Source organism: Phocoena sinus, chromosome X, assembly GCF_008692025.1.
Source record: "Phocoena sinus isolate mPhoSin1 chromosome X, mPhoSin1.pri, whole genome shotgun sequence".
In the NCBI taxonomy this organism is placed as follows: domain Eukaryota; kingdom Metazoa; phylum Chordata; class Mammalia; order Artiodactyla; family Phocoenidae; genus Phocoena; species Phocoena sinus.
The window spans coordinates 39,601,595-39,623,733 of record NC_045784.1 but is presented as its reverse complement, the minus strand read 5'-3'; the positions used below and the strand labels follow the sequence as shown (position 1 = coordinate 39,623,733).

General features: G+C 40.6%; 2 protein-coding genes across 2 annotated transcripts in view; one reads left to right on the top strand and one right to left on the bottom strand.

Moving 5' to 3' along the window:
* Positions 1-22,139, top strand: part of EFHC2 (EF-hand domain containing 2) — a 203,591-nt gene that overhangs the window by 65,694 nt on the left and 115,758 nt on the right. Inside the window, 1 exon segment of the mRNA XM_032619729.1 lies at positions 13,459-13,631. Coding sequence (XP_032475620.1) covers positions 13,459-13,631 — 173 coding nt within the window.
* Positions 1,630-4,188, bottom strand: LOC116747486 (putative deoxyribonuclease TATDN2). The gene has a single exon (XM_032619727.1). The coding sequence runs from the start codon at positions 3,518-3,520 to the stop codon at positions 1,691-1,693; it is 1,830 nt and encodes a 609-aa protein (XP_032475618.1). The 5' UTR covers positions 3,521-4,188; the 3' UTR covers positions 1,630-1,690.

Genomic DNA, 22,139 nt, shown 5'->3' with positions numbered 1-22,139 from the left:
TGAACTGTCAAGTTCCTGGTAGAGCTTGATCTTTTTCATTTATTTCTTTTATTATGGATGACATCTACCAGCAGAATATACGTGGCCTTTCAACCTTGCCTTGCCTTGTAAATTAAAGAGGAATGCTAGAACTAGGATGGCTTATTACTCTAGTCTCTTACTAATATCTGCCACCTCGCCCAAATACTATCATTAACTGCCAGGTGTTAACGAAGTTAGTTATTCATTCATATGTTAATCCAAGAAATCTTTGCTGAGTGCCTGCTCCGTTCCAGGCACTCTTCTAACATCGGGTGTATGTACAGTGTGAACAAGACTAACAAGCTTGGAAACTTACAATATAGTGGGGAAGATAACCAATGAACACACATATCTATTAACAACACAATCTCAGACAGGGCTAAGTGCTAGGATTAAATCAAAATAGTAAGTCCAGGATTTTTTTTCCTCCCAGGTGAGGTGAACACTTACAGATTGGTGGTCAGGGAGGGCTTCTCTGTGGAGGAGACTTCTGAGCTGAGAACCAGATGGTGAGGAGCCAGCTGATTTTTCTGGATCCTCATAAATAGGCACAAAGGAAACTAGAGAAGTCTGAAGTATGCTGGGCCTCTTTTCATTGATTTAGTTTTCAAGAGTAAAAGAGATTTTCCATTTTAAAAATGGAATTTCTCATCCAGTAATCGGACTCCTAGACTTAGGTGTGTGCCTTCGATGGCAAAGCTAAATTTCCTAACTCAAACGTTTTCCTTAAAATGTGGGTTCATTTTAATTTCTCAAGGAGGAAGGCTGTTTGCCAAATGGGCAGCTGAAGCTCTTCTCTGTTTCTGCCCTTGTGGAGAATGGTATTTCTAAATGATATACATTTGGGCCTTGTTAAGAATCAGAGCAATTTGAATGAAGAGTTGCTATTACTAGTATGCTAGTTATCTGAAGAGCTTTGGAATTATCCAAGTGTGGGGAGGGAGTTCAGTTCAGATTCAAAACTCATCTCCTCAGTGGTTGTAAAATTCAACCGATTTGGCTCCCATCAATTCTAAGGTCCCCCACAGCCCTCCCTGGCACCTTATGACTATTAACTAATTTTTATCTAAATTGATTTCCTCTTAGATGAAATGCTACTGTTGGTTTATCTTTAGAAATAAGAAATTGCAAGTTGAACAGTCACTGAATTTACAAATTTAACAACAACCCATATGGACTATAGAATTCCTATAATAACAAATACATTTTGGGAATAAACAGAACAAATCACCTAGCTCACTTCTAAAATTCAACATTCCTTGCTTTGTTTTTTTTTTTAAAGACAAGTAGGTGGGTGACTTTAGTCACCAACTGCTCAGAAACACAGGCTGCAGAGAACAGGGATTTGGATTAGCAAACCAGAACCTTATGGAACTCTTTCTTCTCTACTGACTACCCTGGCACAACTGGGCTGGAAGGAAACCCCTAATAACATCAAGGGCACTTCCCCTTAGTCTTCCTCCCATCCCACTGCACCCCACCCTACCAGCCGGAAGCAGAAGTCTTATGAAGAAGTTTTGTGGAGAACATCCTGTCCTGGTTTCTTCTGTTCCAATGGGCTTGCCAAACACATCCTTGACCTGGGACACAGGCAGAGTTCAAACCAAGTCTATGTTGTCAGCCTGCTGGTCTCCGTTTTCTGGAAGACTCCTGACTGTGCCCTCTCTGCTTAAATATTGTAGAGGCGACTAGTGTTCTCTCGTAAGGTGGCCAAGGTGTGGGAGAGTGGCTGACCTTTGATTCTGGCAATCTCTTGAACCGTATGCAGGGCCAGGCCTGGGTGGGCAAATGGGCAAAGGGTTTTGGGAACCCCACGAGGGAAGAAGTAGGGAGCATCGGTTTCCACGACGATTCTCTCCAGTGGGATCTTTCTCACAGCATCATGGACCTCCCAGGCCGAAGGGTAAGTCACGACTGCAGTGAAGCCCACAGACATGTTGGGGAAGTAGTCCAGAAGGGGCTCGATGACTGCGTAACTGCCAATGAAGCAATGCCAATGGATCTTGTAGTCAAAGGGCACATTTTTTTTCAGGATGCCCATCAGATCTTTCTCAGCTTCTCGGCAGTGGATCAGCACGGGCTTGTTTAGAGTCACGGCCAGCTGCAGCTGTCTCTCAAATATCTTGTGCTGCTGTGGGACAGGTGTGCTGCACTTGTGGGAGTAATCCAAGCCGATTTCTCCATATGCTACAGCCTTGGGGTGCCGTAAGGCTTGCACAATATCTGCTTCGTAACTCATACGGTAGTAACGTGCAAAATGGGGGTGACAGCCAAAGGCCCCCCAGACCAGATCCTCTTTCAACAGCTCCACCCATATACCATCCTTCAGTGTGCGGGGATCACAGAAATCAGAGATGCAGCCGTGAAATTCCTTAGGGAAGGAGCTGCTATAAACTTCTCTGAACTTGTTAAACGTCCCTGTGAAAGACAACCTGGAATAGAGCATGTCCAGGTGACAATGGGTATCAATGAAACCCTCCTGAAGGCTTTTTTTCCAGTGGCTCCTTGGCAGGGAATGAGATGCATGTCCTCCCCAAGAACTTGATGGTGTCTCCTCTTGGAGATGGTGTCTCCTCTCCTTCATCCTGGCTTCTGAACTTCTGGAGAAATGAAATGAATGAGAATTCGGAGACTGATCTTCTTCTGATGACTTCAGTTCTCTGGACCAGGTTGGGGAGTACACTGGAAGATTGAAGGTATAACCACTCAAGAAACTCTGGCTGCTCTTCCCAGCCTGGGATGTGTTGCTGCTGCTGCCGCCGCCCATGGAGAGAGAGCAAGGAGGCTTGGGACTACTGGGCCAGTAGCTGGCAGAATCATGCCAAGGACCACTATACAAATTAGGCCAGTAGGTGACAGGCTCAGCTGTGAAGGATGGAGGCCTTGAAATTCTTGCGGCACTGAGTGAGATTGGCTCCTCCTGAGGGAATCTGAAGGCAGAAATCTCATCCACGTCAGACCAGCCACCTCCTGAAGAAGGGTGCTCAATTACCATACTCTTATCTTGATGCTTTTGGATTTGTGAATGACAGTCAGGTCTGCCTAGAAATTTCAGGGCTGGAGAGCTGCCTTCAAAAATGAGTGCCCTTGGGTCACCAAGTGGCTTCTCACGATGTACCATCATTCTCCTGTCACAGAAGTCGCTGATGTCTATCTTCTCTCTGCCCTCTGAGGCAGACACTATGCTTTGAGGAGCAGAGAAGGGGACATCTGTGGCTGATCTTCCTCCAGAGCTGGGCTGCTGTCTTGTGCTCCAATTTGTATCAGTGGCAGCCTCTCCTTCTGCCATCAATGTTCCCAGCATGCCCCGGATCGCCTTCACATATATCATTGAAGAGTCTTCGTCTTGCTGTCTACCCCAGCTTCTCTGGCCCTCGTCTACTTCCTCAGTCTCATTATTCTGACCCTCAGCTATGGCTGCGAATTCAGGGTTTATGGAACTATAGAAACTATGTTTGGAATTACCCGTAAGGTCGTAGAAATCCTTTGAAGAAGCCATTTCTTCTAGAACGGGGCTGGCAAAGCACAAAGGGTATGGCGCTGGGGCGATTCCACGGGCGAGAGGAACGCGGAGTGCTCCGAATCAGGTAGTCTTTGGAGGCTGCTCCACCCACACGCGAACCTGAGGAACGGGAAGAGTATAAAGAGAAGTAAGATGAGGAGGTGGAATTTCCCTGACAGGATGAACCCCAGGAAACCTCGGCTTGAAGGCCACAAGGACCTCCTTCTGAGCTTTCAGGCACCCGGGCGGCTAGGCTCCCCTGAACGTAATGCGGAGCCCTAAGCTGGCTGGCTGGAGGAGGCCACGTCACTGGGCCCCCCGAGGCATCCGTGCTTGCTGGGGGATCCTTGTGGTCCTTTATCTTGCGCCGCTCCCACCCCCGCGGCTTAGGGAACTTACTCCTTTCTTTCACTCGCCCATCACGGTTCTCCGTGTTCCAGAGATGTCAAAGTCCTTCCACAGAGTTTGTGATCTCAAAACTATTCGGAAAAGTCACAAAGATCCAGGATCGACTGAAGGCTTGGCTCGGCCTCGAAGCCCTCAGTGAGCTCCCGGGAAAAATGGCGGCGACTTTTTTTTTTTACACAGTTACTTCCGGGGCGCCAAGGCACTCATGGGACATCAAAGCACTTCTGGGATTAGAAAGCGTTTCTATTTGGTTTGGAATACAAGGCCCTTGTGCGATGTCAGAGCCCTCGAAAAGGCTGCAAGGTAATTTAGGGACCCCACACAGGGGCCCCTGAGCTGGGCTGGTGGCCTAGAGGTCCAGGCTGCCGAGGGAGTTCAGGAGGGCGGGGCTGAACCCAGCGCTGGAGGAGGTGGGGGGAGGGCACAGCTCCTTCCACCCACCTGCCCTGGCCACCGGAAGTACTCCCGCCACACAGGGTGCTCGCCCCATTCTTCTACCTCAGGTCTGTTCCCTCCTCTCCACAGCGGTCCCTCGCACCCGCCCGCTCCTGCCTCGTGTGCGTCGCAGCGAGCCCGTCACTGGAGTTGCTGCCATTGCTTGCTTTTTGTTACTGCCCCCCGCCCCTCGTGTGCGTCGCAGACAGCCCGTCACTGGAGTTGCCAACATTGCTTGCTTTTTATTCCTCCCCCCCCCCGCCCCCGCCACCCCTCGTGTGCGTCGCAGCCAGCCCGTCACTGGAGTTGCCGCCATTGCTTGCTTTTTGTTACTCACCCCCCCCCCCCGCCCCTCGTGTGCGTCGCAGCCAGCCCGTCACTGGAGTTGCCTCCATTGCTTGCTTTTTGTTACTTTCCCCCCACCCCCCCACTAGTGTTTTTGAAAAGCATAATTATGGTTTATAAAGCATAGTTTAAATATACATGGTTTTGAAAACATAGTTGTAGTATGTTACCATTTTCAGTCCTGTGGTTTTTTTTCACTCAACATTTGTGCATATCCTAAGCATTTCTCTTATTGCTGCATCGTTTTAAAAAACATCATACTACTGCCTTCATAATATGCCATAGAATACATACATGTGCCATAATTCACCAGATCCTGCCTTTCTTGTTAGATCTTTAATTTACCCCACTCTAATTTTTTTGTGTAATAAAAAAAATGCTGCAAAGAACATCTTTGCACATATGTTTCTCCATATTTTGGTTTGTTTCTTTGGGCTGCGTGCCCGGAAATGGAGTTCCTGAGAAGAAGTATAGGAATTTTAAAATGGCTCTTCAGAGCATCACACTACCTCAGAAGAACTGCAATAATTTGAAATACCATGGGTAATGAATAACCCTACCAGGCTCATTTAATAGGAGAAACAAACAAAACCGGCAGCTCACTGTTATTTTAATTTGTACTTACCTGATACTTTTTTAGAGTGAATATTTTCCTTTTTTAATTGACCCTCTCCTGCATTTTAAGTTCTGTTTTTATTTCTTTTTTAAGATCCTTTAAGAATTAATTAAAATTTTTTTATAAATTAAGCTTTTGTCATATGTTCTAAATTTCTTATTTTTACGTTGCTTGTTTTTAATTTATATTTTAGCCTATTGAAGTTATAACTTGTTTTTGTTTTTGTAGTTAAATTTTAATATTTTCTTTCATAATTTTGTCTTTTTCTCTTAAACCTGGAATGGTCATCCTCCCTTTCAGGGCTTTGCCACATATATAATTTTTTTTGGAGGCTAAAAGGGATTGATTTGTTATATTTAAGCTGATAATCCATCTGGTATTTATTTTGGGTTATAATTTATTTTAGGTGGAGATATACATTGATGGTTTTCCAAGTTAGTACTTTTTTCACTTGCTGACATGATTCCTCTTTCATCATGTGTTAAATTCCTATATGTAATAGAGCGTATTTCCAGACTATCTATTCTTTTCCACACACTAGTGTGTCTCTTATTACTCTGGTTTTGCACTGTTTTAATAACTGAAGCATAATAGTAAGTAAGGTATAAAATCTAGGACAGTTAGGTCTTCTACATTACTCTTAATTTTCATAATTATCTTTAATAGGCTGACTGTTTATCAGATGAAATTAGAATTATTTTTTCAAGTCCTTCCAAAACATCAATGAAATATCAATTTGAAATATGTTATTTTAGTCTGCTTATCCAGAATATACTTTGCCTGTCCTATTATTTGTCAAGTTTTCATATATCTTCTAGTAAATACTTTTAGAGTTTTATCTGGGTCACAGAGTTTTCATTAAAACTATTTTTAAGTGTTTTGTAATTTTTTATTCTATTGTGAACATACCTTTTTCTTCCACTGTATTTTCAGGTGGTTATTGCTAGTACATAAGAATATTTTGGATTCAGTTGTGGTTATGCTGAAATCTTTTATTTATTCTTAGTTTTTCAGCGTTTCCCTATGCCAGTATTTTGTCTATAATGATAGCTTTTGTCTCTTTCTTGCTAATATTTTTACTTCTTACATTGTCCAGAACTCCTAAAAAATATTAAATCATGATGTTGGTAGGGGCATTTTTGTTCTGTTCCTGATTGTAGCAGACACATAGTTCAATTACATATAATACTGGATATGTAGGCTATTGTTTAAAGCAGATGCTTTTTTATCCTGTTAAGGAATTACTCTTGAATTTTAAAACGTATGTGGTAGGAAACAGTTTGAGATCATTATATATTTGCTCTTACTTCCTAATTTAGAAACATCTTTGCATCTGTGAGGAAAATGCTGCTTTTTGTGTAGTTTGCTTATGACTGTTATGGACTCTTGAATTGTGTTTGCTTGTATTTTAGTTAGGATCTTTGCTCTATAAATCATAAATAGTGAAATTGCTCTGGAACAGTAGTTCTCACCCTAGGCTTGCACATTGTAATCACTTGGGGAGCTTTAAAATCACTGATACCTGTGCCTGACCTGAGGGATTCTGATTTCATTGTGTGTGGGTGTGTATAGGTGTGGATGTGGCCCAAACATCACGATTTTATAAAGCTCTACAGGTGATTCTAATGTGAAGCCAGGGTGAAAACTATTGCTCCATAGTTTTCTTTCTTTTTTTTTTTTTTTTGATACCTTGTGTATTAGGCATTGGAATTCACCTTTATAGCTTTCCATCTTTTTTGGTATCCTGGGGGAGTTATATAAAGTGGTGCTTTTCTTTTCCTTGAAAGCTTGAAAGAATCTATTAGTAAATCATCCTGGTTGGAGCCTTTGTTGGGGCAATACTTTGGTAATTTTTTTACTTCTTACTTGGTTATTAGTTTATTCATTGTGTTTTGATACTTCACAGTTCTTAAAGAAAATCACTTATTTAATTGTGGTTTTAAAATTTATGTTCATAAAAGCTTGAATAATTTATTATAATAAGATAATTTACATCTTATAATTTATTACATTTCTATGTCGTGCACTATCTCGTTTCTGATTTTGTTTATTTACATTCTTTGATTATCTTTGCTAGTGCAGGGGAGCAAAATTTGCCACCCCAAATAGTGTCTCTTAGGCATGTGGATTATCCTGAGCTGAAAACAGTCAAGGCCCAAAAGACTAAGGAAGAGCCTTTGACTTTCTCCCTAACTGCCTAAAAGAATTTAGATACAGGACCTGTTCCATGAAGGGAGACGGGGAGGCACCTAGCAAAGTGTCGGTTAAAATTCCTCTCTTTCTCCCATTGCTTCTGTATGGCCCAGCAAACGTTTGTTTACCAAACATTTGCTTTTTTTCATCTTCTTGTGAATTGCCTTCCTCCCCTTTGAAGTCACAATCCGTACCCACTTCCCCTTCTCTCAGATGGCATATAAGCTTCAATTGCCTAACTTGTCTTTGGGCTTCATATTCTTATGGAGCCCCTATACTACATAATGAAATTTGGTTTTTCTCCTGTTAATCTGTCTCACGTCAGTTTAATTCAGTTAGACCAGTCAGAAGAACCTAGAAGGGTAGAGGAAAGTTTTTTCCCTCCCCAATGCTAGAATCTTACTTATTTTATTTATTAATAAAAACTCTTGAATTTATTTATTGCAGTTGTTTTTCTCCTTTCAAATTTATCCATTTGTGCTTTTATCCTTTTTGCTTTAGACTTGTTTTCCTTATGACAAATTTTTGCACTTCCAAAACTTTTTGTTCAATCCATTGCTCACTGTGACTGCATTTCAGAATTACTTGTGGAGCTTTAAAAAAAATACTAATGCCCCTCTTAACTGCCTCCAAGATTCCTGTTTAATTTATTTAGGCTTGGGTATGTTTTTTTTTTGTTTTTTAAGTTCCTAATATGAAGCCGAGAAGGCTGAGAATCACTGAGTTAGTACATTTACCTGCGTCGGCTGTCTTTAACTCTAAATTCTCATATGTTATAATCTAAATCCAGTAATTTACCCAAGAGTACAGATTTGCTTGTATCTTATAGGTTTGTACCTCTTTAAATTTTATTAAATTCTCTAGTTATTTTTTGTATTTTAAAATTTGCTCTCCTCACAATAACTATTAGGGGTGACAATATTTGTTTATAGTTACATGATACATTTTTAGTTGTATTGTTTGTGATTGATGGCTATGATTTCTGTAGTTTAAATTTATTAAAAAATTTTTTGTGTGTTTGAATTAGCCTATGTAGGGAAGGAAAATAATTTTCCTTTTACCCTTCTAGGTTTTTGGCTGAGATGCCCCCTGTAATGAAAGACAGCTTAACAGGAGAAAAACAAACAAGTTTAATAGCATGTTTACCTCCTGTATACATGGGAGATACCAGGAAAACTGAGTAACTTTCCCAAATATCCCAAGCCACCACCTTAAATACTAGTTCCAGCTAAAGGCAAAAGATGTTCGGGGTATGGGGAGCCAGTTATGGGAGGTTATCAGGCAAAGCACAATAAAGGTCGGTACAGTTATGCAGATTTAAGTTCATGCTTTCTCCATTGATGCATTTCTAGAGATATAGTTATCTTCCTTTTTCTGGCGCAGAGAGGGAGAAACCCTTACCAATGGAGATTTCCATTAAAAATGTAAAAGTCTCTTACAAAAGGATAACTTTTACTCACATTTCAGAGCTTCTCCTTTCTCAGCTGTTTCTTAAAAATGATCAGCTCGAGATAATTCTTATACCAAAGAAGCATATTTTGGGGTGTTATATTGTGCTGCCCTTCACATATGATAATAATTCTGAGATTCCATAGTCATAAGAGAAACCATTGATTTAATAACACCTTGGGGACTTCCCTGGCAGTCCAGTGGTTAAGACTTCGCCTTCCAATGCAGGGGGTGCAGGTTCGTTCCCTGGTCGGGGAGCTAAGATCCCACATGCCTCATGGCCAGAAAACCAAAACATAAAACAGAAGCAGTATTGTAACAAATTCAATAAAGAGTTTAAAAATGGTTCACATCAAAAAACAATAATAATAACATCTTTTTCCAGAAGAATAAACAACACTGCATTAGATGTACACAAATTTTTATTGTCTACTAACTAACCTATGATAGCATGCATTTATCCTTACTATTATGTACCTTCTTCTTTAGTACCTCGCAATTTAAATCTGAGCCTTTTTCATTAAATAGAACATAAACATTTTAAACTTAGACTTATGGTGTTGATCTCTTTATAAAATGTTGAGCTTTATTGAACATTACTGGTGCTTCTTTCTTTCCTAACAGCTTCTCTAGGAATTCAGCTGTAAGCTTTTGACACTCAGATGTTTGGTTCCTGAGTAATAGTCTTTATGACTCATGCATTGGTCATACCAGCTTCACGATCTTTTAAAATTCTGTGATTTATTCTGAGAGATTAGACTTTTGTTTTTGCCTTATGATTGCATTGCCTAGCACACGATGGACAATCTTCTAGCATTTTTATGTCAATGCTACATCAGACAGTAACATTTTGAAAACATTTTAAGTGAAAATTAGGATTCCAAATTGATGTTAAAATCCAGCTATTTGGGATATGCAGTGCAAAGCAGAGAACTCAGTTGACGTGAAAACAGAACTAACTCCTTCCCCACAAGGCTAAATTTACACCTTACATCAAGTTACATCTATGTTCCTCGTTAAAATGCATTCCTGACTGCTTTGAGTTTCTTTTGGCTTTACATGTAAGAAGAATCTGGTTTCAGAAATATTAACATTAAATTTTTTTCCATTATATGAGGAAATATCTAGTATTTAAAGCTAATTGATTTCAGATTTTATATCCTCTTGGCTAGCATCAAAAATCTGAATGCCTTGGGGATCAGGCAGGTAACCTCATATAATACAAGGCTTGTAGAGGCCTGTGGGGAATGGAAGATCACACAACCTGCCAAATGACATTTACATTCCGTTTTCAAGAAAATTACAGCCAATTACATCCTTTAGGACCTTATTTATCTAGTCTCTGCTTGACATCATAAATTATGATGAAACCTTGTATCATAATTATGTTTCTATAAATTTTCATTTCTCTCAGTTTTTATTTTAGATTGTTCTCTCTGGATTCTCTGGTACATCAAGTTCCATTGCAATTAGGTCTTTCACCTTTGTGAGATCACTTTTAATCTACTTGGTATCTCTTCCCTCAAATGCCATTTTGCTACATTTTACGGTTTCCTCTCCCTCTTCTTTTTCTATCTTTCCATCTCTACTGCTCTGACTTGCTCTCTACCTTTCACGCTGGAGTTCATCAGCCCTGTATTCTCAGGGGACCAGAACATGAAATATCAGTCTGTCCCTCGTCTAGAAATATTGAAGTCCAACCTGAAATCATGTCTTTCTTTTTGTTTCCACTGAGCATCGTTTATTCTCTTTCAGTGCATCATTTGCTTGATAAATATTTAATGATTATATGCTTGACGATATTGTCAGCTGATCTCTGGCCGTTTGGTCATGCACAAATTTATACCAGTAGCATTCACTACATGGAGGTAGGTGGGGTATGAACAGTCTCTCTACACTTTCCTACCCAATTACAAAGAAAAAAAATTCCAGATTGAATATTACTGTAGGAGCAGAAAACTTTTCCCTTCTTCCCTTTTAGATTCTTTCTCTGGAGTAATAGTTAAATTGACATAATACAGATTAATGGACGAAAAGGAAATTTTGTACATATCGGAGCCCCATAAAAATATGAGACTCTTTGGCAGTCGGGTACTTGAGGCTTATATACCATCCTGAGCTAAGTAGATGGGGGGTAGAGGTCTGGGGCTTCAAAGATCATTCACAGGAAAATGAGAAGAGCAAGTGTTTGGTAAACAAATGTTTGCCGTGCCATGCTGGATAAGGCTTTCTGATATAAATAAGTTTTCTCTGGTAATAGCTCTCTTCCTGGTGCAGGTTTCGTGTCTAAGTTCTTTTAGGCAGTTAAGGGAGAGGTAAAAAGTTCTTCCTGGGTCTGCTGGGCTCTGTCTTCAGCTCAAAATAATCCACATTCTAAAGTGGCACCTTCTAGGGTGGCATATTTTGCTCTTCCTCACTACCTCTACTGAAAGCTTGATGGAACCCCAGCTCTCTTGTCCTTTTAGGTGTTCCAACAACATCTTTTTCCCCCCTACTTTAAAAAAATTGAGACAGTATTCATATAACATAACGTTTACTATTTTAGTGTTCAATATAATTCGGCATCCCACATCTTTTTTTAAAAATTGAGGTAAAATTTACATAACAAAATTAACCCTTAGGCATTTTAAAGCGTGCAGTTCAGTGGCATCTAATATGTTCACAGTGTTGTACAACCATCACCTCTATTTAGTTCCAAGACATTTTCATCACCCCAGAAGGAAACCCTATACCCATCCAACAGCATCTTACCGGAAATGTTCACTCAACACAAATATGACAACATTCTAGTAGTGAGTTTAGCTAACTTTCTAACTGGAATCAGGCCGGATAAATTCCCCAAGAAAGCAGCTGAGCATAGGACCGTTTTGGAATGAAGACAAAGGTGCCATTTTGAAGGTATAGGTCTCTGGGCTCACTAGATTCCTAGAACCTGTTCTGGTAAAGACAGTGGCTGGTCAATATTTGTAACTTATCCATTCATTTTGAATACAGTTATTTCACTAGCTAAAACTCATTTCTAATATTCTTTTTTTTTTTTTTTGCGGTACGCAGGCCTCTCACTGTTGTGGCCTCTCCCGTTGCGGAGCACAGGCTCCGGACGCGCAGGCTCAGCAGCCATGGCTCACGGGCCCAGCCGCTCCGCGGCATGTGGGATCCTCCCAGACCGGGGCACGAACCCGTGTCCCCTGCATCGGCAGGCGGACTCTCAACCACTGCGCCACCAAGGAAGCCCTAATTACCATATTCTTTATGGTAATTAGCAAAACCTCTTCTGTTGATCAGAGATAAACTACTGAGGCATTTTGTCAGCCACTTCTGAAGCATGGGCTTCTGATAGAAATTTGCCAAACAATCCTGGAGCATATATTCCTAATTAGGGTAACTGACCACCCCTAGAGGTTAGATTGTGCCTAACAGCCTCACTCACATATATATTGTCTATGTTGAATTAACTTGGTGTTACAACAGATGTACACTTAACTTTTGCAACTTTAATTATAAAAATTGAACAAAAATGAGAGCAAAGGAAGTATTAAAATGGAGCTCTGAAGGAGCCTGTGCCCCAGGCCAAGCTTGAAATGGTAGCCTGAATCTACTGTTCCTTCAATTGTCCTCAATTACCACGTCTTTCTTAGTGTGTGTAAGCAGGTCGTTGTGTTGAGGGTGATTCTAATGGTGAAAGGTATGTATTATTCATACAACATGGCACCTAAACCTAAGGAAGCTATTTCAACTGGTCTTCAACTGAAGAGGCAGTCAGTCTTCTGCTTCAACATGGGAGAAAAACAGGCTGTGTTGTACTTCCTGAGAGGCACAGTTTTCCAAAGTAGTTAAGGAATTTTCAAGGGTATTTTTTACTCTCTCTGATTTTTATTGTAACTACTTTAGAATCCACCTCTCCTACCCATGTCTACCCCCCACCCGCACCCCGACACACACAATAAGATGAGGCTGGGTCTAGCATTGAGCTAGGCTCTTTGAGGTTCCTGAAGAAGTGTAGGGTGGGGTCTCCAGTGCATTGGAAGAATTTCAGCTCCGCCTGTTTGAATTGCCTCAAGGCAAGCAATCAGCAGGACCAGAGATGAGAATAATTTTATCCTAGAACCAAGGTAGCTTTGTGGTATTTTTAATGAGAAAAAAATGCCAAACTTATATTCGTCTTGTGGGAAAGAATATTATTTTGTCCGTAACACATACATATGGAATCCCACTGTGAAATTCCAAAGACAGACGCTAGTTCAATTTATGGTGGAGCTGAATGATGGATTTATTGCTTGAATATCATTTCCTCATTCTAACCAGACAGTGATGAAAATATAAAATAATCTTTATATACTGTAACCTAGAGTGTATATCCATTCTCATAGCTGATGTGTAGAATGTCTTCTTGCAAAAATTTCCTCAAATTTTTTCTTTACGTTAACAAAAACTATACAGGCAGTAGCTTTATTGATTTTAAGTTCGCTGAATTTTTTTCATTTCTTAGTTTCTAATTATGATTCCAACAGGTATTATCTTTTGATGCCTATTTAGAAGATGAAGTGCCTGATAAAATTCAAGAAAACTATAGAATAAGATGCTATAAAATCTACTTCTACCTTGAAGATGACACAATTCAAGTAAATGAACCAGCACTGAAAAATAACGGACTGCCTCAAAGTATCTATTTAAAGCAGAGTTATGGTTCTTTCACTTCTAACTACTGCCTTTATATACTATCTTTCTCTCGCTTTTTAAAAGACCCCATGCTACTGCGTAGGTATCTAACTTGTTGGCAAATGGTGAATGTAAACATGCTGATAGCTTGTAGTTATTGATGCTGACTTACCAGCTTTCTACCCTCCTCACCTCAACACTGGCCATTTCACTCACTCTTCTGTGTTATCCCTGTATCTTTCACATGCTGCTCTAGTATGAGCAAACTCTCCTGTGTCTTTGACTTTTTTCTTCAAACTCTTTTTTGTCTTTTTGCTATGACCACATTACTTCCTTCATAACACCCTCAGGGGTAGAGGGAAGACTGGTCTCCACTGCCACTTCCAGATTGGGCTTCTCTCTCCTTTCTTGAATTCACTGCTGTTTGCTTCAACCACTCTCTCTTCATCTTCATACCTATTAACTACAGACTTTCATAGTGCTTCAAGAGAAGGCCATTGCTCCTTCGCCCCACGTATGCCAGTCATCTTTACCCATACTGCACTTCAGCCAGACAAGAGTTAGCTCTGCAACGTGGCCAGTGGAGAAGCTAATCCTAGGTTGCATTAGTAGAAGCATGGCAGAGGTCAAGGGAGGTAATCGATTTCTTCTGTGTGTGCTGTAAGTCCTTTACTTTGGACAATGCCAAGTTCCGGATGCCTTCAAGGGACAGCAACCATGTTGGTGAAAGGACTGAAAATTTATCATGTGTAAGGGAGAATAGTGAAAAGGGATATTTGTCTGTAAAGGGAAGACTCAGATGTGCCTGAAAAATGTCTTAAGGAATCTAAAGGGCTATCACGTGGGGGAGGGGTGACCTAATTTTCTGTATCCTCAAGGACAGGACCTAGGGGGTCAGACCTCAGGTCAGTAAGAGGAATAATTTTTTGGCAGAGAGGTTCACATACTTAGGACAAGGTACAAGTGGGTGGAAGGACCACCCTGCCTGAATCCTGGGGTAGGCAATGGTCCTCTCTCTCTTTTTCCATTGCATCAGGCTTTTCTGACAATAGTATGGTTTGGAGACCAGAGTTAAAGTTCAAGGAAGACCACAGACAGAAGGGACCTTAGGCTAATGGCACACACTTACTCTGTTGGAAAGATGTAGGGACAAGTGGGCCTGGCCACAGCTGTAGCTTGCCAGTCGGCCTGCTGAATAGTCATGGGTTTTATTTGTGTTTCTTGGGCAAAGGACACATGGGGCTAGAATGGGTGTCACCAATCAATGAGTGGCCAAATTAAGGCCTCATGAATATTGAGTATCCATGAATATTTAGTGCCTCTTGTATATTTAGTGTATCATGAATATTCAGAGCCCAGGTACCTCATGTATATTTAATACATACTGAAAAGTAGTTGTCTCTTGGTCCTTCCATCCCTTTCTTTCTGTGTTTAACATATACATGCTCTACTTACTATCAAATTATCGTTATTTAACACATCTTATGATTTTCTGCCTATGTTGAATAAACTTTTTGCTTACTAAATACTTATCTGGGCCCAGTGCCTCCATATTGATATACCACAGTGGGTTCCATGGGGGAGAAACAGAGAAGTTTTAGGACCATAGGCCTCTGAGCATAATGTTATGACGAGTCAGTATGCGAAGGACTTCCTTCAGTGCTCATGAGATTGAGATTGTTCTTAGAGCATGGCTTTGTTATGTCTGGATGATTAATTTGGAGCCAGTCAGCATTGTCATGAAGTGTTTGTTGAGTGTCTACTCCATGCTAGGCACTGTGCTGGGTTTTGGGAAAATGGACAAAAGGAATAAGACTCATTATATCCCTATCTCATGGAGCTTGTAGGCAAGCAGGTTGGAGAGGAAAGGGAGCAAGGTGACTAGCCCAGGAGTTTTGCAATTGTTCAGGGTAGAAGTGCTGAGTATCCAAACCAGGACAATGATGGTAGGAAGAGGACATAGGGGAAAGACTGTAGACACATTTGATTGGCAGTTAATAGGCCTTGACCAGCGATTAAATATAGAGAGTGAGGAAGGGGGATATCTAATGATAAGGTACCTACTTTATCATTATCTCATTTAATCACCCCAGTGACCATCTACAGTAGGTTATCATCAGCTTTTACAGAAAGGAAACAGGCTTAGAGAAGTAATTTGCTCCATCTGAATCTTAACCGCTTGTCTCAGAGCTCATGCTGTGGTTGAGAGGATGGTGATGCGTTAGTAGAGCCCAGGAACATGGAGCAAGGAGTGGCATTGGAGTTGGAGCTGGGGTGTGTTTGGGTCATGAGGCTTTTCAAGTTGTGTTGGAACATCTGTATGGTGTTGCCCACAAGGCAGGTAGAACCTTAGGATGTGTTCTCAGGAAAGAAGTCGACACTGGAGTTGTGGATTGGGAATCAGGGGTGCCCAGATCATGAGCAGAATCAGGCTATTGTACCACGTTGGGAGAGAGCCACTGTTGAGGTGGTGGAAAGAGGAAGAAGATTTGCTTTAGTGTTGTGCTTGGTTTTACTGGTGGGAGGAGCAGGTGAGGATTGGTATGGGGAGGCAATATGAACTGTCCTCATGATTCTTTGTGTTCCAGCTGATACAATATCTACTCCCTGGCTTTTATTTGGAGAATTTGTGGCTTAATGATAAATCTTTTAGGAAATATGGAAATGCTTTGATATTTAAGAAAAGATTTTCACTTTTAAAGTTGGAACTTTAAAGTTAAAGTTAAAAACTTTTAAAGTTGGAAATGTGATATTTTATTTTGTAAAGGGACAAGAGGTCTTTATACTTTTAAAAAAAGTTTTTATTGGAGTCTAGTTGATTTACAATGTTGTGTTAGTTTCAGGTATACAGCAAAGTGAATCAGTTATACATATACATATATCCACTCTTTTGTAGATTCTTTTCCCATGTAGGTCATTATGGAGTATTGAGTAGAGTTCCCTGTGCTGTCCTTATTAGTTATCTCTTTTATATATAGTAGTGTGTATATGTCAATCCCAATCTCCCAATTTATCCCTTCCCCCCCTTTCCCCGCTGCTAACCATAAGATTGTTTTCTATATCTGTGACTCTATTTCTGTTTTGTAAATAAGTTCATTTGTACCATTTTTTAAGATTCCACATATAAGCAGTATCATATGATATTTGTAGGTCTTTATACTCTTTAGGGTCATTTTAAACATATATAATGTAGTTTTTAAATATTGACAGTAATGTATTAGAAAATGTTTAAAGAATTATTTCAAAACATTAAGAAAATTGACAACTTTTAATTTCTATGAACATCTGTTTTGCCTAAGTGCATTTGTTTAGGTAAGTGACATTACTGCTTTAGCAAAAAAATATTTTTTTATACATTTTCACTTAAATGCTTTACTCTGATATTCCCTAACTAAGCTTTGCTTATTTTTTGTTTTGTTTTGTTTTGTTTTGTTTTTTTGCGGTACACGGGCCTCTCACTGTTGTGGCCTCTCCCGTTGCGGAGCACAGGCTCCGGACGCGCAGGCTCAGCGGCCATGGCTCACGGGCCCAGCCGCTCCGCGGCACGTGGGATCTTCCCGGACCGGGGCACGAACCCACGTCCCCTGCATCGGCAGGCGGACTCTCAACCACTGCGCCACCAGGGAAGCCCAGCTTTGCTTGTTTTTTGATTACCTTCCCCACATGACATCAGATTTACACAAGTGATGGACTGGAGGTCATACGACATCCTGAACCTGCATTAGTGACTTGCATTATGTTTTTATTTTTATTACTTTTAAGGCAAAAGTTCATATTCCTGTAGCTCACTGGCCCCCGTCCAGTGAATCTTAGTTTTATTAAACTCCAAGAAGAAAAATGAAATACCTCCTCTATGAGGATCTTGGAAAGGCTTTTATTAAGACTTCTCGATTCTTTCAGCCTCTTGATTTCAAATCTCACATAGGCAGATTCCAAAGGCAGATTGAAGATAGTTATAATGATTTACTTGAAAATAATTTTTATGTAAGTAGGAGGGAATGTTATTCATAAAGACTCAGGGGGAAAAAAACCTTAGGAGAAGACAATTTTAAAGTCTCTTTTGAAATTTTCAGAATTTCTGATGGGCTCGCTCTGATCAGGACATTTCCTTGAGTGAGACACAGCTCAGGGGGTATGTACAGAATACATTAGTAATCACGATATGTAATGAGACTGAAATTTGTCAGCAGAGTGGAGATACTTGGCAGGCTCTAGCAGTTCCTGTGGAAAGCAAACACAAATAACCACTCTACCATCAAGTTTTGTTTAGAGAGAAACCGGTCTCTCTTGAAATATTAATTAATTAATTAATATGAGGATTCTTGTTAAGGAAGGTCTGTTAGGACAGAGGAAACTTTGGAAGTTCATTGAAATGCCTTCTTCAGGCTTTCCTAAATTAAACGATTGGGAAAAAAGAAATGAGCTTACTGAGCCAGGGGCTCAGACCTCATTGGGATGGGGACACTCAGTTGTGTCTTGAGTGGCCTGGGACTGCTTTTCATGTGCCTGTGGGCCCTCAGAAGGGGTTAGGGGTCACATTTAGGTGCTGGGCACTGATGGCGCTCCTGTTACTTCCATAGGGTTTTGATATTTTCCCAATGAACTGAAAGGTCAGATGCACCTGTTTTTTGTTTTTTGTTGTTTTTGTAGAGCTGACCATTCAGAAATTAGTGCACCTGGATGAATTATAGCCTCCCTTCTTAGTTGCCTCTCCTATCATGTAATTTTTTTAGGGAGGGGGAGTTTGGAATAAGCCAGAAATAAAAGAGGCATCCCTTAGCGTGGTGCCAAAATAGGCATTCAGTTCTGTGTAGCTTCTCATCAGAACAACATATTCACAAATCCTTGTTGGCAGAGAGATATATGTGTGTGAAAAGTCAAGTCACTGATGTATGTCGAGGCTTGCTTTCATTTCTTGCCAGGACATCATTCTCTTTTGGGTTAGATGTGTTATATTCATAGAATTTGTTGCTGTTCTACTGGAATATAGTTAAAACGATGTTATGCCAAGCCAGGAATGTCAGAGGTTAATCCTAGTAGTTTTACCTCCAATTGTCTAACAGAACAACTGTTTGTCAAATGCTGCCAAGTCCCAACTAAGCTATACTAAAGAAAGGATAACCGTTAGAAACATGCCATGATTTTCTGGTAAGGTCTGTACCAGTTGTTCTCAGTGGAGAGCAATCATCAGAATCTCCTGGCCCACCCGCAGAATTTCTGATTCTGTAGGCCTGGGGTCAAGAAATGGCTTCTGGGACTTTCCTGGTAGTCCAGTGGTTAAGACTCCATGCTCCCAATGCAGGGGGCCTGGATTTGATCCCTGGTCAGGGAACTAAGATCCCACATGCTGCGAGGTGCGGCCAAACAAAAAAAAAAAAGGAAGGAAGAAAGAAAAAGAAATGGCTTCTACTTGATTTTCAGTGCATCCTTGGTTAAGAATACTGATCTCCACTAGTGACTTGTTTTGGCCCCTCAACGGGGTAGTATTTCATATATATATAATCACAAAATAGAAGTCATTTATTTATATTGGGCATATGCTATATCTAATAAGTATGCATCCCATAAAGTGGAATTGTGGGATGGTAGTAGAGTTACCAGATAAAATACAGGATGCCTGGTTAAATTTGAAGTTCTTAGTATAACTGTGCCCCAACTATGACACGGGACATACTTATACTAAAAAGTATTCATTGTTTATCTGGAATTCAAATTTAACCAGGCATCTCGCTTTTCAGTTCGGTAAATCTGGCAACCCCAGAGGGTGGACTTTGCGGAGAGAACTGTCGCTGAATGGAGCAGAGTGGAGTATAGGAGTGGAGGTAAGTCACTGTGAAGATAGGTGCTTGGTGCATGATGGCTGCTCAGTAAATTTGATGAAGAAAGGAAGAAAAAGGGAGGGAGGAAAAAAGGAAAGGAATATGACAGACAATGTCCATAACACGGTGTAGTCATCATGAATGCTATGAGGTACTTTGAGGGATCAGAGGAGGAAATGCCAGTATCCATTAGAGAATAAGGCATTTGAGTGGTACCTCAAAAGTTCCTCCAGATAAAGTTGGAAGAGGTAGGCACATTAGTCAAAAGGAACAGCATGAGGTAAAGAGGTAGGAAAGTGGTGAGGCGAGGAGTTGGGAGGTACTGGGAGCAGATCATAGAGTGTATAAGGAAAACTAGGCAAGAAGGTGGTAGTGCAAGAGCAAGAGGACAGAATACCCAACAGGCTGTCATTTGGGGCTCATTCAGTGGGTAGGGGGAGATGCATAGGATTATTGTTTCTTACTGTGATCAGAGATATGGAATTCAAAATTTTTTATTCTTTTGCTGCAAGGCAAGTGTCAAGTTAGCTATATTTAAAAAGTTATTCTCATTAAATCAAACTCCACAAAGATGACATTTTATAAAAATAGAAATGGAATAGTAATTTTAGTGAAGGAATTATAGTGAGCATAAGAGGAAAAGATACTCTATCATGGCTGATCACAGTGAATGGTCTTAGTATTTTTAGGATACACATGATGACAAGTGGCAATTCCACTCGTATATTCATTCACCTAAGAAATACCTGCCTCTAGACTTGGATGTACCCTAGGTCTGCAGTGTTACTAAAATGAACTAAACATACTTAAGATAGAAGTAAGAGGTTGGAGTCTTAATTCTTGAAGGTGAATTCCTAAAAACTAAATTTAGTGGTATGAGCAAAGATCTAAAGCAATTCCGAACTGAATGAAATGAAAACGCATTAAACATAAATGGATATATCATCATTTTGATCTAAACCACAGGAGAGTGTTAGAAAGTTAAAGCTTGCAGAGTATAATCAGATAGCAGGGCCTTTAAAAAGAAAGAGAGATGAGAAATACGAAGATAAAGAAGAGCTTAAAAGCAGACACCTGATGCCTGGACATCTGCCCAAATTGTCTTTATGGACCAATTAAGAAGATAAATATCTGAACATTTCAAGGGCAGATATAGTGCTCTTGTTATTGTTTTTCCATTTTGTAATGTTATTTTTATTTATATATCTTGATGGTCTAGGGTGCTCTTCAATGTGTGCCAGAGACATGGCATCCTGCATATTTCTTTGATATTCCAGAACAAACTTCTGCTGGTGGAGTTTCTGCCACTTATCATGGAAAACTATAAGCATACAAATACCAATAAATAGACATTTTAATTCCCAAAGGGCACAGTTGAGAGGTCCCACAGATGTATTTTTGAAAACTCTCATGTGTAACTACATTTCAAATGCCCACGTTACTTTTCTGATTAACATGGGATTGTGACTTTGGATTTCTCGTTATTAAAATTTTCTTGTTTAGTGTTAGACCTGCCTTCTCTTTCCAATCCATGAATGGTCAGGACTCTCTTCTGTTACCACAAAGAACTTCCCTGGCCTCTTCTGAGAACCATCTAGTGAGAGGAGTGTGGGACCTAAGATAAGGAAGAGTGTGGACGTTGCAGATATGCAGGCTCCTGGGGGGGCGGGGACAGGTGACAGTGGTGTTGACCCTGGCGGGGGATTGCTGCCGCTGGCAAGTGGGCCCTCTCCAGAAATTTACTCTTAGAGAAGAGAGAGGCTGTTCTTTTGGAAGAGCAGCTCCATCATCTCTGTTTCACGGTATCTGGCCGCTCTTCTCCCCATTTCTATCCTGTTTTGCCTAAGACACTCCCTCCCCTCCTTCACTTAAGTAATTTGTGGCTGTCATACAGTGAGATACAGTTCAGTGCAAACTGTGGAAAGTAATGGTATTTACTTAGAGCTTGAAAACCCCAGGTTCGAGATCTTTTTCTGCTATTTGTGAGTGCATGACCTTGGGCACGTCACTTAACCATCCTGAGCTTTGGTTTTCTCATCCATACACTGAATATTTGTATTTCATGCATTATCTGCCTGGTGGGATTATTGAAGATTAAATGAGAAAAATATATGAAAGCATATCCTAGGGCTATGATGATGATTGTGATGATTACTATTTAAAAGCTCAGTGGGTGGGCCAGTTCTTCCCACCTAGAAAAATATAGGATTTCTATTTGAAGTCTCACTGAACAGAAATCAGCACTAATTTGCTTATTTGAATTTTTATAGTGAAGTACAAATGCAAGATAGATGGAATTCCTAAAGAAGCTCTTGGCTGTTGAATAAATTTCATACATTTAAAAAACTGTCACAATATAAGTTTTTTTATTTTTTATTTTTTTTTGCCATATGTGGGCCTCTCACTGTTGTGGCCTCTCCCGTTGCGGAGCACAGGCTCCGGACGCGCAGGCTCAGCGGCCATGGCCCACGGGCCCAGCCGCTCCGCGGCACGTGGGGTCCTCCCGGACCGGGGCAACCCTGGATCGGCAGGCGGACCCCCCAACCACCGCGCCACCAGGGAAGCCCAGTATAAGTATTTTTAAAGAGATATATAATGGTTCGTGAAAAATACCTGAAATGCCCATGCTTTTATGGGTGTTTAGTATGCAATTTGTTCTAAATGTCTAATCTTGAATGATTAAATAATTTGC